We start from the raw sequence: 17344 nt of genomic DNA on the forward strand, positions 1-17344 counted from the left end.
TCCTAAAACTCTTACAGCAGAAATATACATCACATGGGATTGTGGCTATCTTCATGATGAGTGGGATGCTGCATATACTACTTGGAGATCTGCATCACTCTGACAATGACTTGGTTTTGCTATTATCTTGCAACAGAGTCTACCAGTCCATTTCAGAAACCAAACATTTCACAGATGTGTTCTTAAAAGGGTGGATGACTTCATAGTCTCTTTCAAGTTCTCTAAAAACACACACAGACACATCAGGGAGAATGCAGATGTTTGGATGGATGATGCCTTTGAAGATGCTGTCAGATATTTACTGTTGCTTTTGCCACATTTAATCTCTTCTAAACAGCAGTATGTTTGGATATGGTGGACTCCATAATCTGAAAGATGCACAGAACTAGAATTTCTTGAATTATACACCATATGTACCAAAACTGGAATTCAATTTAATGAGAAAGAATTGTAAGGTTAAGTGGATGTGGTACTAAAAAGAAAGTCATCATATTTTCTGTTTTTCCATATGCTATCCAAAGTGTCATCTTGGACAAATCTGTGCATTGTCTTTGCCTTACTGTCTGTTACTAAATACCTGTCCAGTATTGAGCACATTCAGCTTCAAATGTCTCATGGCATGGTAAAATAAACAATACTTGTAGACCGTGCCATCCTTTACAGTGATATGGCATGCTTTCTTTTTCTTTACAATAGTAATAAAACAGCAAAATTCACAAAAACATTCAAAATTGTGTGTGCGGTGATACATAATAGTTGGAAACATTTTTCATTAGCAAGACTCAAGGAAGGAAAAGTACTTTAAGAACAGCATAATGAATCAATTTGTACAGTTTTATATTAATGTGGCATACAAAACTTCTGTTAAATACATTTCAAGGCTGCAAAATCAAGGACTCAAAAATCAGAAAATGACACAATTAAATGTAACCTTAGTTTTGTCCCTTTTACAAATATGCTCCGTATACAGCTTTTAATATATTTTACACTACTACATTCTTTTTCTCTTTAAGTCTTTATAATCTTCTTTATCTATTACCAAAAGCTGTTTTTCTCAAGAGAATTCTGCCTCATTCATTACACATAATCAATGACCCTTACTTAGTGAGTAGTTTGCATGCGGACCATGACTGATTTTTTTTTTTTCTTTAACTGCTCTAAGGTCCTGCTTCGGTGACAGAATTACTGATTTCTTCAGGAACTTTTCTATGTTGCTCCTTGCTACAGCATCTCAGTTTTTCACACACATTAATTCACTAATTTTGCTGTGAAATGAGGAAAAAGGGAATTGTGACAAGGAAAAGTACTATTTTTACTAGAGAGCACAGACAAGTAACAGCTAATCTGGCTACATAATTTTAAAAAACATAGGATTATACAGCACCTGCATTCAAATGAGAATTCCCATTGAACTGTAGTTTGCAAAATGGAAAACCAGAGCAGGTCCGCCTCCGTGGCAAAGTACAAAATCATATACTTTGGCAATGGATCATCAGGTCTAGACACAGGGACTTGAATTCAGGTTCTTGCTTTTGAGTATTTACTTAGTGACCTTAATAATACTCCCTAAAGGTACCTCTTGGGGAGGCAATTTCTCATGATTTAAAAAACTACAAATGTACATTCCTTCGTGTGCCTTCATCTTAAGCCCCTTGTGGTTTGGTTAGATTGACTGCACAAACCCATGAGAACAATCGTAGTTTGTTACTTCTGGGGACACCATCATTAAAGAAAGAGAAAATATTTGACCAAGGGTACCTCAGATACACACAGACAGCGAGGGAGTGATGACTCTAAATGACCTTGGGTTCTGTTTCAGCTCTTCTGGAAGGAAGCACCTATGCACAGGAGCACATCACTCTGCCCATATTTCCCCACATTTGGCCTGTCCACCAAGCCCTTCTACACTTCCAGTTCCTCACCCCGGCCTCTTTTTTCCCCAATCCACTGTACCAAATGTCACTTAGTAGATAATTTTCAAATCTCTTCTCCAAGACTTGGTACTTCTGGAGAGTGCCAAATTTTTTAACACAGACAAAACAACTTGTTTTTCTCTAAGCTCATACTTGGAAGCTGCTTTGGCTGAAATTCATAAATAAATAAATAAATAAAACCAAACCAGCCCAAAGCACAGACCCGGAATGGAAAATTTCAGTCCAGACAGTTTAGGACTGGCAGAAGTACTAAACCACTGGAAAAAAGGGTCTTTTAATGGAGACTATTAGGTAAGCTTAAGAATTGGCAGTGCTACTAGTCCTTAAAATGCTTCAAAATGTCCGTTACTTGAGTTTTAATCAGACCCCAGCTTTGTGGTGTTGACTGACATATCACAGGGGTTTCCTCATGGATTTCACACAAACAAAAACAAAATTACAATCTTCCCCCAAAAGCCTTCTTCCCAGTGCTGTGTCCAGCCCTGCCTGTCCCTCAATATAAACAAGTTTTTAAAAAATCCTTAGTTATTTGTAGCTTCTCGGTTCAGGTCTAGTTACGGTCCATGGGTCTGATGTTTGCTTTTAAAAGTTCTGTGAGATTTGGACTCCAACTATTTAGGAGGCTGCTTCTTCCAAACCAATCATCACAACAGGTGAGATGAGCTCAACCCTTTTGGCTGTCACCATCTTGTTTTTTAGGATTTGAAAACAGACCGTTCTGATCTTTGTCTCCAATATACATCATCTGGAAGAATCTGATCACTTTCAGAACACGATGCAATGGACTTTTTTGCATGGTTTGGTTGTACAGTGAGTGTTATTTTGGTCTGGTGTCCTGGGCTTTTTTGCACTGCAGATGTGCTTCACATTCCATAGTTTCATTTAGCTCAGCAAATAGTTTTAAAGCTGTCCTAAGTCTTTCTGGCTAAATTCAAAGATATGTAAAATGTTTAAATCTAATGGAGTCAAAATTGGTGTAATTTACCCTTCCTTTGGGACTCCTGTAAATTACACAATATAATTTCCCTCTTACTGACACATAATTTAAAACTTTCTTGCACATTGCTTTTAAATTTGGCATTCTACACTTTTAATAAATATTATACAAGACTTAAGTAATCTCAACTACACTACATGTAATAAAATATCTTTTGTAAAATACTAACTCTACACACAGACTAGCAAGGTAAAGGCCATGCTACTTACATCATACCACTAAACACTAATGCATTTTGTATTTCTCGTGATATGCTTTTGTTCAAGTGTGTTTACTAGCATACTGATCCACCTTTCATTTTTCCCTCTTCACCACTGTTTAGGATTCTAAAACACCAAAAGCACTGTACACTATTTTTCCATTTCACTTTGAAAGGTATTGAGAAAAAGCATTAGAGTAAGACTAGTCCTAATAAGCCTTTCTGTGTGTGTGTGAGCGGGTACGTGTGACTACTCTCGAAATAAATGTCTGTGGTAACTGGAAATGAAATAGGTAACAGAAGATTAGGTTTTCATTTCTAGAACACCAGTACAAATCTGGCTTAAAAAAAAAAAAAAAAAAAAAAAAAAAACAGAAAAAAATAATTGCACAGGGTGGGGGGAAAAAACAAACCAGAAACACTATTTCAGAACTTAGGACACATGATAGCTTGCACTGAGTCTTCAAATTGCACTGTGACTCAAAATGACAAGATGAAAAGTGATGGATGGAGCAAAGAAAAATTCCAAGGAAAATATGAGTTTTTCAAAATTTTATGGAAATACCCTACCTGACCTTATTTTGGTGGGAAATGCAGTATTTAACACTACTCAGTAAACAAGGAAATTCTAGTAGAATACGTATCCAGAGTCCCTAATTTGGATTTCAACTAATATTTAAACACAATCTAGTGTCATGTCTATGTGTTACTTTCAAACTTTGTTTTTTAAAAAGCATCTAATCATCAGAAAAGTCATGTCACAAACATAAAAATGGCCCCAGAGGACTCCACACCAAAAATTCCAAACCAGTGAACAATGCAGCTATACAAGTGTTTTCTTGCTTGGCAGTCACTTTTCCACTTTTTTCCAAGTTTTGCCATGTATTTATTAGAAGAGCATGTTCTACTTGTAGAAAACTCTTATTTTGATATTTTATTTTTATTTGCCCATTGAAGTGCCAAAGACATTTGACATCCATAGATAAACAACATCAATTCCGAACCAGTCTCATCAGATCCACAGACCAACTTGTCATCAGCATGTAAAGAGCCACAAACCCTCCACCTTTTCACGTAGCTCAAGCCTGGACATAATTTTCCTCTTCTTGAAGTGCAAACTGTACCAACCCCTATGTAATACATGCGGACTCTACAGGAACTGTACAGATTTTCTTCTTTGTGATATGATACTTTTCTAAATTGCAAATTACAACTGCTGTTCAGTCTGTCATATCGGGAAATACACTTCATGTTTCTCACTCCTGAAGGACAAAACTCCCTCCTCAAATACTTAGTTCAGAGTTTTTCCTGTTTTTCATGATGCTGCAATTTGAAACTCTACCTTTGGACACAGAAGAACTACACTAGAGTGGAGCTCTAACTCTATTAGAATGGAGCTCTATATCCAAAATCCAGTGGAGAGTTGTGTGATATGAAAACATAGAATTTTTAGTAAACAAGATGGAAAAAAAATTTGACCACCATTTACTCACACAAGAATAATTAATGTTAATAACACTTACCGAACTAATATTCTGTTGATTTTTCTTTACTCTTTCAATCTCTGGAGTCTCTTTTACAGCTGTGCCAGCTCCTACTTCCTTCTTATAAAACACCTTCATTTCCCCAAAAGAAAAAGTAATTACGAGACTGTTAGCAATGCAAGAACAAGTTCTCATAAAAGGGCTGAGCAATTTTCCAAGTTCCAAATTGGTCTGCCTATAAATCTTCCAAGAAAGCAAATACTTTATTTTTTCACAAATCAGACCAATTATCAATAACTACAATAACATTCTGTTTGTTTTCAACTGTAAACCAGATAACCGATTATCATCCTTTAGACTGACCTCAACCATTTGTAAGCATTGCTAATGATAGTTTTAACTTTGGAAATAATATTAAAATTTAGATCATAATCTATAAACTTTTAAAAATGCAACTTTATGCTTGAGTAATCTCACTCATTTCAATGTATCTGAACGTGCATGCACATGCAAGATTTGAATATTTTTTTTAATCTTCAGATCTCAAAATACTCTGAGAAGTGAACAGATATTATTATTTCTAATTCAGCAAACTAGAAAATTGACATATTCATGATAAAATAACCAGAGCAGCCAGAGCTACAATCCAAGTCCTGCAATTTCTGGTTTCTGGGTTCAAGCCAGAAAGCTGAGGACTGCATCTAAAAACAAAGCTCACTTCTGAAAAGATACACATGCTGTTTATATAATTCTCCTCTCTATTTCAATTGTTTCAGTGAAGGATAAAACACAAAGCGCATCAGTAGAATCGATCATTCAGTTACCAAAAGAGACAGTAAATAACTGCTCCACAAATTCCAAATGTGGCTATAATTTAAATAACCATGGAGCACCAGTTCACGCTGTAAAACTCCTTTAGGAGTTTTATTTGAATTTCAGTATTTGGTGTCACAGCTGTTGCCATTCCAGTAAGTATTTCCAGGCTGGTAATGTAAAAACAAGTCTGATCCTGGAGTTCGTAAAATAAATCTTTACCATTTAGTATTTCTGCCTTTCTTAAACCAAGATTTATTTAACTTTTTTTATTTCCTATCAATAAACCTTAAACAATAAAACATCATTCTCGATGCATTTCTCCTACATCCTGTAACCTAGGGTGACCAGTACTGCCAAATATTCTAGAGGAGAGTGAATTATTTATGTCCATAACTCATCTTTAAATATTCAGAAAACCTTTAACAATTTAGAATTTTGTTTTACCATGTGAGAACAGAGACAGTTTATGAGTATGAGCTCAAAAATTCTTCTGCAGCAACATGTCAGTACAAGGTAGAAAGATTTACATAGTGGACTGAACTAAAATATACTTTTCTTCTCTACCAAAGAGGGAGTGGTAAAAAATGTTGGAGCTAGGAATTTTTCTATGAAAGAGATGACTGTGCAGTAAATATCCTATTGTATATCATCTGCCAAATGAGCTAGTGAGCTAAAAGCAGCACTTATCTTATCTGCAGAGCTAGCTACTTCCTTTGTCCCTTAAGGCAGGAAAATACTTGAGACGAAATCCAAAAATCAGAAGCCTATTAGGAGTCATTAATTTTTTTATATTGGGGCTGCTCCCAACCATATCTTAACTTAGTAAGAAGTAACTTACCTTTATAATCTAAATTGCACAGAATGCTGAAAGATTAAAAGGTAGAGAAAGAAAAAAATAATTCAATCACACCTATAAACTGCTTTCCTACATTTGAAGGATTCAGTTCAGAAACAGAAAAAGGATGATCACAAAATAAAGCAAACATAAATCACCTCAAAGACAAAATATTTTTATTTCATATTATCTAGTACACTAACAAAGAGGATAATTGTCAGCCTTGGCACTGAAAGCTCAGACTGGCCTACAGGGCTGCAAAGGGTTCAGATGCGTCAGAAGCTTGTCAAGTCTTAATTAAATAGTGGAAGGTTATTATGTGCCTGGTATCTAACTGTTAGTGAGCCCGTACTGCCAGACCCGCTGACCTATTTGAGGACTCAATCAAAAGCTATTGAAGACTGGAGCAGGGAGGAAAGCAGATCAGTAGATGCTACCTTGGACCCCCCTCTGTTACACGAAGTTTCGGCGCAGCATGTTAGGATGCCAGTGACATGAGATACGGTGCTGATCACCGTCACACCATGCAGCAGAGCACCACTCAAAACCAAGAGGCAACAGAGTACAAGAAACAAAATTGGGGCCAGTGGGCCTGTCAACAGCTCCTGTAAAGGTGTAGCTTTCAGCTGCTCTCATCTGAAGGAAGAAAAGGAGCAGGTAATGGCTGGAAGACATTACAAGAGAGACCACTGCCTAGAGCAGCCTCAGAGACTTTTCTTCTCTCCTCTCCCCACAGGCTTTTAACCCCCTAGTGAAGCTGCAGTGATATGGGATAGCTGCAGGTAAACACCTCTGGGAGAAACTAATTGACCTTGTACTTGTGCGGAGTTGGAGAAGCTGAGAATATCTCTAAGTTAAAGAACATCTGTGTCAGATAATACTAAAATATTTATGTAACTTATATTCCTTTCTCTCAAATCATTGGCTTTATTAGTATTACTTAGTCTGCCATAAAAAACAGCCACTAACTGGACAGTCTTTGGTTCTGGAGGCTATATTTACTCCTCCTCTCTTCTCTGTTATACTACAAGCAAAGCCAGAATTACAAACAGCAGAATTAATGGGCCCAAAAAGGAAATGGAACTGAATGCATCCCAAACTGGGCAATTTTAGAATTCTAAGCTCATAATTTATATTTAGGGATAAACTGAAACTTAAATCTAGCATAAAATAAAAAAAATATATCCAGTATAACATAAAATCAGAGCACCACTCAAAACCAAGAGGCAACAGAGTACAAGAAACAAAATTGGGGCCAGTGGGCCTGTCAACAGCTCCTGTAAAGGTGTAGCTTTCAGCTGCTCTCATCTGAAGGAAGAAAAGGAGCAGGTAACGGCTGGAAGACATTACAAGAGAGACCACTGCCTAGAGCAGCCTCAGAGACTTTTCTTCTCTCCTCTCCCACAGGCTTTTAACCCCCTAGTGAAGCTGCAGTGATATGGGATAGCTGCAGGTAAACACCTCTGGGAGAAACTAATTGACCTTGTACTTGTGCGGAGTTGGAGAAGCTGAGAATATCTCTAAGTTAAAGAACATCTGTGTCAGATAATACTAAAATATTTATGTAACATATTCCTTTCTCTCAAATCATTGGCTTTATTAGTATTACTTAGTCTGCCATAAAAAACAGCCACTAACTGGACAGTCTTTGGTTCTGGAGGCTATATTTACTCCTCCTCTCTTCTCTGTTATACTACAAGCAAAGCCAGAATTACAAACAGCAGAATTAATGGGCCCAAAAAGGAAATGGAACTGAATGCATCCCAAACTGGGCAATTTTAGAATTGTAAGCTCATAATTTATATTTAGGGATAAACTGAAACTTAAATCTAGCATAAAATAAAAAAAATATATCCAGTATAACATAAAATCATTAGACATATATATTTATGAAACCTGATCTGTTCTAATTTTATACCCGAATCTTGATGTTCTGTACATATGATAGGAAACAGATGAAAAATCTTATACGCATAGTAACAAGCCTTAGATTTTTTTTGTCCTTTTAAATAAAGTACTTCCTGGGGCTTGATGGAAAAAGAAAAAAAATCTTCATTTAAAAATAACTGCAGCTTGGCAAGGTGGTATAAGTGGTTTAGCAATTCAAAATAACAGTGTCACACCTAGAAAAGCTGGTATTTTTTTTACTGAAAGAAATAAGTGATACAGCTTTTGCCAGGAAAATTATGCAAATGGTTCAAAGGACATTTACTCATAAGTTCCCTAGTTCATGCTGCAGCACAAGAGAGCCTATTTAAACTGAAAAATATCTGAAAAGTTGCAAGTGAAAAGAGAAGCACTATTACTCACTGAACTGATGTTTTTCTGAGTACTTTTTATCCTCTCCATCTCTGGAGTGTCTGGGACAGCAGAATAGTTACAGAGCATCTTCTCTGCTTCATCTTTGTACATTTTCTGAAAAATAATTTTAAAATGTCTATTTCCTGCTTTCTTGGGCTCAGAATATTCAAACTGCAACAAAAGATGCTTATTGCTGATGAGCCTCAACATCCTTGTACAGTATTTATTTCAACCTCTCTCCTCCACAATATTGTTATCATTGTCTGTGTGGGTCACCTGACACTGTGTCCCACACTAAAAATATATAATATATACATAAAAAATATATTCTCATATATGTTATATATTTTCCTTTCACTGTCAGGATATATATATCCTTCTCATTAGCTAATGTAAAAAAACCTGCAAGTAGATGTAAACAATTAAAGGCAATTTACATGGCATGACAGACCTAAATACAAATAAGAATCTGGCAGTAAGATTTTTTTACTACATGTAAATTAATTTAATATGGGTATGAAAGCCTCTACAGAGCTAGAGAAGTATTTTGAGCAATGTATGTCAAGCACTCATTGTCACACAGAATTAAAGAATTAAAACATTCAGCCTTTGAACTATGCCTACCTGGCTTGCTATTTCTGAAGCCCTTTTGACCCGTTGTATTTCAGGAGTATATGGGCCAACTTGCATCCCTTTTCCTATAATTTCAGTCTCCAGATCCTTTTTATATTCTTTCTGAAGAAAAAAGAAGAAAAAAAAAAACATAACTAATTTTGCAGTTATTTGTACATGCTGTCTTCAAAGCTATTATGATAGCACTGGTCAGACTTTAAAATAAATTCTTCAATTTCTTTAATTTTTTTGTTGTGCACTGCTGATTCCTTTTAGCCCAAGTATGTTCAAGAAGATTTTCTATTTTTAACACCTCATTGTGTTTTACTACCAAAGTAATCTTAAGAGATTCATTCTGTACTCACCTGGCTTACAATTTCAGAAGCTTTTTTGGCTCGTTGTATATCGGGTGTATCCATGCCCACTCCCATTCCCTTTCCTTTAATTTCATTCTCCAAGTCTTTCTTGTATTCTTTCTGAAAAGAATAGCACTGGAAATATGTCTGACAGCCAAATTCTTAAATTGTTCCTACTTTAATCTGTGAGAGTCCACTGAACAGCATTCTTAAAACACCAAATAACTTTTGATTCAACAGCATTAGCTTTATAGGATCTATCTATAAGACACCTTTGCTGTAGATGCTGACCAGTTGAAAAATTCTTTTAACAGACTGCTAACTTCAAATCTGATGTAGCCTTTCACATCTACCTGTCTTTGCAGCCTCAATCACAGACACATGTAGATGAGACTTTCTCCCTCGGCTGTGCTTGGCAAGACTGGGGTCATAAGGCTTTAGCATCTCTCTAACTCTGTTTATCATTTTGCCCTAACTAAACAAGCAGCTATTTAGACCTAAAAGCAGTAGGGCCTACAGCTACTGAATACAGCCCAGGCCAGGCATGGTTCATGAGGAACAAGCGCCACCTGCAAAAGATGACGGAAAGGTCAAAGTTCTGGGAAGTCTTAACTTTCCCCCGTACACTGATTATGCAACTTTTAGACTCTACGCAGCTCAACGGATTAGGTATTTGGTGAAATACCAAATTTGGTGAAATACATTGGTCACTACCTGGAATTCTCAATGACTAATTTGTTGCATTCTGTCAAATGGAAAGCTTGCACCAGGTACGGTACTGACCGTGCTTGCAATTTCAGAAGCTTTCTTGGCTCGTCTTATCTCAGGAGTATCTGGACCAACTTGCATGCCCTTTCCTTTAATTTCAGTTTCCAGGTCTTTCTTGTATTGTTTCTGTGAAAATAAAACTTCATACATTATATTCACAATAGCCAGAGAGTTACAGGTAGATTTTTGCACAAGAGATCCAATTTAAGATTTAGAGTCAATCAAAAATCTCAAGTTAAGAGTCACAACTCTTAAGAGTTTTGGCAAGCTTTTGTCAGGAAAACACATAACAAACTACAGGAGAAAAACTTGAGGAGATATTCACTGAATATACAAAACTTTAATTTGGCAGAGACTGGGGGGAAATCAGTCCATACAGCTTGCTACAATTATCCTCTGAGGTAAAGGGAAAGTTTAGCTCTGCAGAACAGAGTGTAATAAGATGGTACTTGGTGCCAACATACTTGAAATACATTTTACTTTTAAGAAAATATTTTATTTATGAAAAGACTACGTGTTAGAAATTTAATACCATACAGAATTGTTTCCAGTCAACTTTCAGAGCAGGAAGTTGTAATTTATTCATTTAATAGGTCTTTCCTGAACCACAGCCATTAGGCAAGTGGCAGTACTCATCCACGATTGTTGTTTTTCCCCACAACATAAATTATAAATAACGATAACTAGGAAACAAAATGAATATTTCATCTTCAGCTTATCCAAGCAAGGATATATTTCTTGTTCATCAGCAAATGATATTAAAATGTAATACTGAAATATTGTATACAATAGCTGTACTTTTTTTTTTTAATAAAAAATGGAAAGATTCTCAAGCAGTGCTATTTCTAGTAGTGATCATTCTTTTCTATTATAGTTTATCTCTGCCTGTGGAAAACAGGTTTTCTTTTTTCAAAATAAATACATATAATTAAAATATTTTCTTTCACTTATAGCATAAAGTTACAAGAACAAGAGCAAAAAGACTTTGTCTTCCATCTCTGTCTCACTCTGATGTGGAAATAAATGTGATAAAACAACTCTCTACTTCCCAAACCACAGTTTTTTGCAAAAGTGCAAGTTAATCTGTGAGAAGACATCATCTCTCTCTTCCTCTCTGCTAAAGGTGGAATGGCAGATGTTTCCTCCTAGCTTCCTACTGTGTAAAACACCACGGAAAAGATAATCCTGAGGGTTACAGCTATATATTCCTGCACTTGTTTACAGTGGTAAGGTTGGCCCTATGCATGGCATTCCCTCTGGTTCTTATGGCTATGTATGTATATGTGTGCAAATAAACATATATATACCTATTAAATGAATATAAAATATATAAATATATAAAATAAATATATATATTGCTCTGAAAGAATGACTCCCCAAAGGTGTGAAGTGCAGCAGGAGCTTTGCCTTCCCTCTTCCCTCCCCACACCCTCCAGCCCCAATGCTGCTTCCCAGGCAGCCTGTGCAAGCTCATCCACAGGAGCTGCAGCTGTGCCAGCTTTGGAGCTTGCAGCTCTGCTGAGCACACAGGCTTGCTGAGCACGAGTTCCTCAGGGAGGTCTTCAAGAGACAGTACACAGATCAAGGAGTCTTCCACTTCCACTCCCAGCCCTTCACAATGGGAGTAGATCGCACACTTATGTGCTTCCACATAACCTCCGGAGCAACTTAGACCAACACAGTTAATACCAAAGTTCAGTTCTAAAAATATACTCTGGAAGGAGCCTCCACCTGTCTATTTGCATTGGATGAACCGCAAGCTCAAGAAAATGCCTTTCTTCAGGAGCAACTCTACTTTTGGAAAAGGTTTTCACAAGCAGAATAATTTGTTTGGATAAAAGATCTTCCCAAGATTCCTGGCAGTCATTACAAATATTTATTTTCAGATAGCAGGTACATGATTCCAAAAAACTCAAAATTATTTCATTAACTTTTCTTTACAAGTCCATTAACAGTCAACTCTTTTTCCATTACAGTATTAATTATACTAGCTGAACAAATAAATAGATGGAAAAATGAACCCAGTTTTGAATGCTGTATCTACTGACCCCACTAACAATTTCCACTGATCTTTTAATTGCCTGAAAATCTGAAATATTTGTCATAAGTTGTTTTTTTCTATATTCTTAAAGCAAAACAGAAATAGCTTAAGTTTTAATACTTACGTATTTCATTGTAGAGTATGTAAAAAAAATTTGAACATTTTCAGTAGAATATAACAGAGAGTGAACTTTCCGTGACACCAATAACCTTGACTAGCATAACATACCTCATTTAGTATCTGAGCTGCGTTTTTCACTCTAATCAAATCTGGTGTATCTTCAAACACTGTCATTCCTTTTCCTTTCATCCCTTCTTCCAAATCTTTTCTATATTCTTTCTAAAGATTTAAAAAAAAAAAAGAGAGATTTCTCCACTTAATATTGTGTGCAAGATCTTGAAAAGAAATGCCACTTATTAAATGTCTGAAGGGTCTCTTTGAAATTTCTATGAAAAATGAATTAGCTGAAGTACAGGTTTCAGAGTTAAAATAGAATTGGTAATTATGAAATCAAAAGGTACAATGTTGAAAAAGTGAAAAGGTTTTAATGTAGTCATGTATTTTCCTGTTGTGCTCTTGAAAAATAGTCCTCTCCTATGCAGTGCTAGCACATTGTTTAGGGGCCTGAGCTGCCTCTCTACAGACATTTTAACTGCAGTAGCATTTGCTTTTACAGACCAATATATGCTGTGCTGCAGTTTCTACTGCTGTTCCACTAATGACATCACAATCAGGATGGATGCCCTGAACACCACACTAGGACCTGTTAAAATGACTGCTTGATAAATTATAATGTAGAAGCAATATTCCTACTATATCACTTCTGTGCCCCTCAAACACTGCACTGATATGATCTATCAGCATTTAGCAACTGCAGCCTCCAGAGTACTCACATGTTCAGTATAAAATTAAAAGCACACTAGAATGTGCCCATGGACATTTGGTTCTTTTTCTTCCCAGTTCCTAGAGAGCTGATGTAAGCCCACTGAAGTTGAAGTTTTGCAAGGATTTTTAATTGCTTTTCCCATCTCCAGTTTTCAGTTGGTTTTTTTTAAGCAAGGAAACTAGAAAAAATTTAAAGAAACTATTTTTCGGAAGGATTTATATAGACATGAATTAACATTCCTAATCACGTATTAAATTTCATAAGCAGTAGCAAGCACCTTTGTCTCTGTATAAGCTCTTTATTTAAACAAAAGGAAACCAGGTATTTTTAAAGATGCTTCTCTTTACCATCAGAAGCATGTCCTACAACAAGCAGGAAACAACTTCTATTGATTTAGAATTATTAAATTCAGCTATCTCTTCTGAAGGAGTTGTGAATGTGGTTCCAGAGAAGAAAGTTCTTATTGTTACAAAATGCAAAATATTTGCAGAATTCTCTACAGTGGGAAGGCAATAGAATAAGCTGGAACACAGCTGACACTTTAAATAAAAAAAGAAGTAATTGAACAAATAATTCATTTTTAATAACTCCAGGTTCTTCTTGTTTCATGCAGTATCTATTTAAAGTTTATTAGGAACCTTCACGCAAAAATACTGAGCTATATCCTTGACTATGAAGAAATACATAATTTTTCTGAATCTTGAAAAATAATAATTAATTTGACTTATGTAATCTTTGGTTTTGGAACCTGTTCCTTGAATGTGGATATAAAATCATCTGAAATTCATGCAGTTATGCATTAAAATACCATTTTCGTTTTCTCATATTCTTCCCCTTTGGCTTACAAGCATGGTTTACTCCCTAAGTAATGAGTCATAGAACTTGAGGAGGTAAGAATTAGGGAGCATCTTAATGCACGTAGCACTATGGAGGGAAGTTACATCAAAATTTTCAAAGATGAACATTTACAGCACATCTGCGAGTATGCGTGCACTAGCCATTTCTGTGGACATTCAGCACGCAGTGAGATTAATTCAATGAAATGCAAACATTTGCATTTTTCCCTAGTCAGTAGGCATACATGAGACATGTATGCACAGAATGGTACTGCACAAACTAGACCTAGCTTGAGAGTTGTCTACCTGACAGCCAAGCTTATGGGAATAAAATAGTAAGCCTAATCTATCGAACCAACCAATACTCAAAATCTAACATGAAAACAGTTTTGATTAACAATATAAAAAGACTAAAGATAGAAGGATTCTCAGTTATGGGAAAAAAGTGATTTAATTTATACTGCCACAGACAACTGAAGAACATTGGACAAATATTAAAGAAACAGTGGGCATACAGAAAACCTGCACCTTCTAACAAAATTTGCTTAAAGCAGATTATGCAATATCACAGATATATTATGGAATTTTGGTCTTCTTTATTTTCATCCATAACATGTATGATAGATAATTATTTCAATTAAATTAGTTAAAAGTGACTACACACAGCTCGAGGCATCCATATAACCACAACAAACCTGAACTAATTACTCAAAAGGAAAAACTGCCATCTGGACACCAACAGAAAGCCTCCTTTCCACCCCTCCATCTATCTGGAAAGCAAACTCCAGGCCCTCTCCAAAACTCTATCAAACAGATGTCTTTTGCAGCATGCCTGGAAGGTCACCAAATTTGGGCTATTTGAGCCCAGGGGAGGAATAAATTCCAAAACTGAGGCTCTCAGAGGGAATGTCCTGCCAACGATCCATTTTCTATGGAGTCATCTGATTTGTTCGTGTAACTCTGTTTTTCTGGTTCAGGTGTGCTGAGCTTTATCATTTCCTTATATTCATAAGGAAACTTCAAAAAGTATCGATTCTTACTGCAGGACTATTCAGAATATAAAATGACATGCTGCAATTTCTACTCATGAAGTCACTTTTGTATTTAGCTACCAAGTTAACTGTAAGTTGTTTAGCACTCAGTAGCTTGTAGTGATGCTGCTTATTGCTCATTTACATCTTAACAACAAAAAAAAGAAATAAAAATCCTTTACCTCTTTCAGAAGGCTAGTGACTTGTTTTATATGCAAGAACTCTGGGGTCTTGTCTAAATCCATTGAGGGTCTTCCCTTGATCCCTTCTTCAAAATCTTTGCGATACATTTTCTATTGAAGCAAAAACAACAATTAGTGGTACATGCAGGTGCATTTCCAAGCATATTCCAGAAAGAACACTGTAAACAGACCCAGAAATGAGCAATGCTATAAATTAGTTATCACATTAATAAGCACCTTTATTACTCATTTCATTACCTAGATTATCTATACAAGACACACACAATTTAGAGAAAAATACATATGTATGATATTTCCAAAGAGAATGTTTAACCTGATCTGTGAAAGAAACAATTTGCTTGGTAGAGAAAAGAGAGGACAAATGGCACACAAGGTAATGGTTTTAAACACATAAAAGTTTCGACCACGAGGATGAAATCATCGGTTTTCCACGTCACACAGCAAAAACAATGGAATCAAACTGCAGTAAGGGAGACACAGGGGAAATACACTCTCTCTCAGGATGGATGGTAAAGCACCGGACTACATTGTCCGTAAGGTCACGAAACCTCCACCATTGGAAGTTTTTAATAAAAAGTTAGAAAAATATGCCTGACTTAAGATAGCCAGCGCTGTTCTGGAGCCCAGGAACAGTCCTTCCCCCTTGCTGAGCTCCGCAGGCTGAACAAGCAGCAGCATATTTCAGTTAAGGCATGGGGTCAGACTGGGCTTTGCGGCTTCACTCACTCTCGCCTGAGAATCCTCTCTCATTAAAGATGGAATTAAAGGCAAAAAGTAAAATAGTTAGTAATCTCTGATCTAGATGACCTCTTGAGCTTCTTCTCAATTAAATGATACTACATACAATCTCTGTCTAGTGTTAGCACCAATGGCCTTCTGAGAAAAAACAAATTTGAAGGAAGAACTGAGCTACAGCATAGCAAAGAGAACTACTCAGTACTAATTCCACCATATTCTCAATTTATAAAACCTTTACAATCTGCTTCATCCATCTTCTTAACCTGAGTACAAGATGTCTGTTAGCTTCTCTGTTGATCTAAATTTTGCTAGTTCAAGCACACAGTTTTACTAACCTCACTTTGCATCTTTTGAGCCTCCTTTGAAACTTGATACATTGGTGTATCCACAAACTCCAGCATTGATCTGCCTTTAGATTTTTCATAATTTTCTTTGTACTTGACCTAGGAAAATGAAAATAAATGCTGTTAACAGCTGAGAGAATGTGAGTTTTGATTGCTTGCTATGGCGACAGACAAATCCTGTCTTAGCCATACTCCTTAGTGGTTTTGACTTGGAAGAATCCTCCCAAATTTAACCTGTTGGAGAAATAGAGCAGCTAGACAAGGAAATTTTTTCTGGAGTCATTTATTCCTTTGCTTCAAAATGTCAGGCCTAGAAATGGTGAACTTTGAAGACAGCAGGAGTGAGGAGCATCAATCACAATCCTTAAAGTAATTGCATGATTTTGGCTGAATGACCTATGTCTCAACAGTTGGCAGCTTTTCAATAGGATCCCCGGTCATGTTTCCATTAAACAACACATTTACTGTAAAAACAACAAAATCTGTTTCACAACCAGGCCCCACAGGTCTCTCAGGCTCAGGAGCACCATTCTGAAATGCACTTTTGTTTGTACCTGTGGGAAGGAAAGCTACTGCCTCAGTAGAGTCTGGTCTTGCACCAACATTCACCTCACAGCTACCAATGACCATGACCTTAAAGCTAGCAGCAAAATCATATTGAAGGACAGAGGGTTAAGACACCAACGTACATTTTTTTGCTAACTCACAAAGCAAATACATTTGTTTGGAAACCTGGAGAAGCCTTCTGAACTCATTCATTCCCACTCTTTTGATTAAGATGGGCAAACACATTATTTAGCTCAATCAATCAGCCTATGATATGGTGGAATATTCTACACAAGCCATAAAGGAAAGCAAATAGCTACAAATTGAAGTATAATAATCAGAATGAGTAATATTTTAATTTATTTGTCTCTTCAAAACTAGTAATGTCTGATTTAAGAAAAGTGTTAATCTCTTTCC

The 17344-nt window shown here is 36.2% G+C and overlaps 1 protein-coding gene across 1 annotated transcript in view; it reads right to left on the reverse strand.

Annotated features, from left to right (window-relative positions):
• Positions 1-17344, reverse strand: part of NEBL (nebulette) — a 98593-nt gene that overhangs the window by 44902 nt on the left and 36347 nt on the right. The window contains exons 11-18 of the mRNA XM_009330561.1: positions 16373-16480; positions 15279-15389; positions 12572-12682; positions 10318-10428; positions 9544-9654; positions 9191-9301; positions 8576-8680; positions 4654-4746 (exon numbers count right to left, since the gene is read on the reverse strand). Of these exons, the coding sequence (XP_009328836.1) occupies positions 4654-4746; positions 8576-8680; positions 9191-9301; positions 9544-9654; positions 10318-10428; positions 12572-12682; positions 15279-15389; positions 16373-16480 (861 nt within the window). The remainder of the gene's footprint in view (positions 1-4653; positions 4747-8575; positions 8681-9190; positions 9302-9543; positions 9655-10317; positions 10429-12571; positions 12683-15278; positions 15390-16372; positions 16481-17344) is intronic.

Source organism: Pygoscelis adeliae, unplaced genomic scaffold (genome assembly GCF_000699105.1).
Source record: "Pygoscelis adeliae isolate BGI_AS28 unplaced genomic scaffold, ASM69910v1 Scaffold27, whole genome shotgun sequence".
Classification (NCBI taxonomy): domain Eukaryota; kingdom Metazoa; phylum Chordata; class Aves; order Sphenisciformes; family Spheniscidae; genus Pygoscelis; species Pygoscelis adeliae.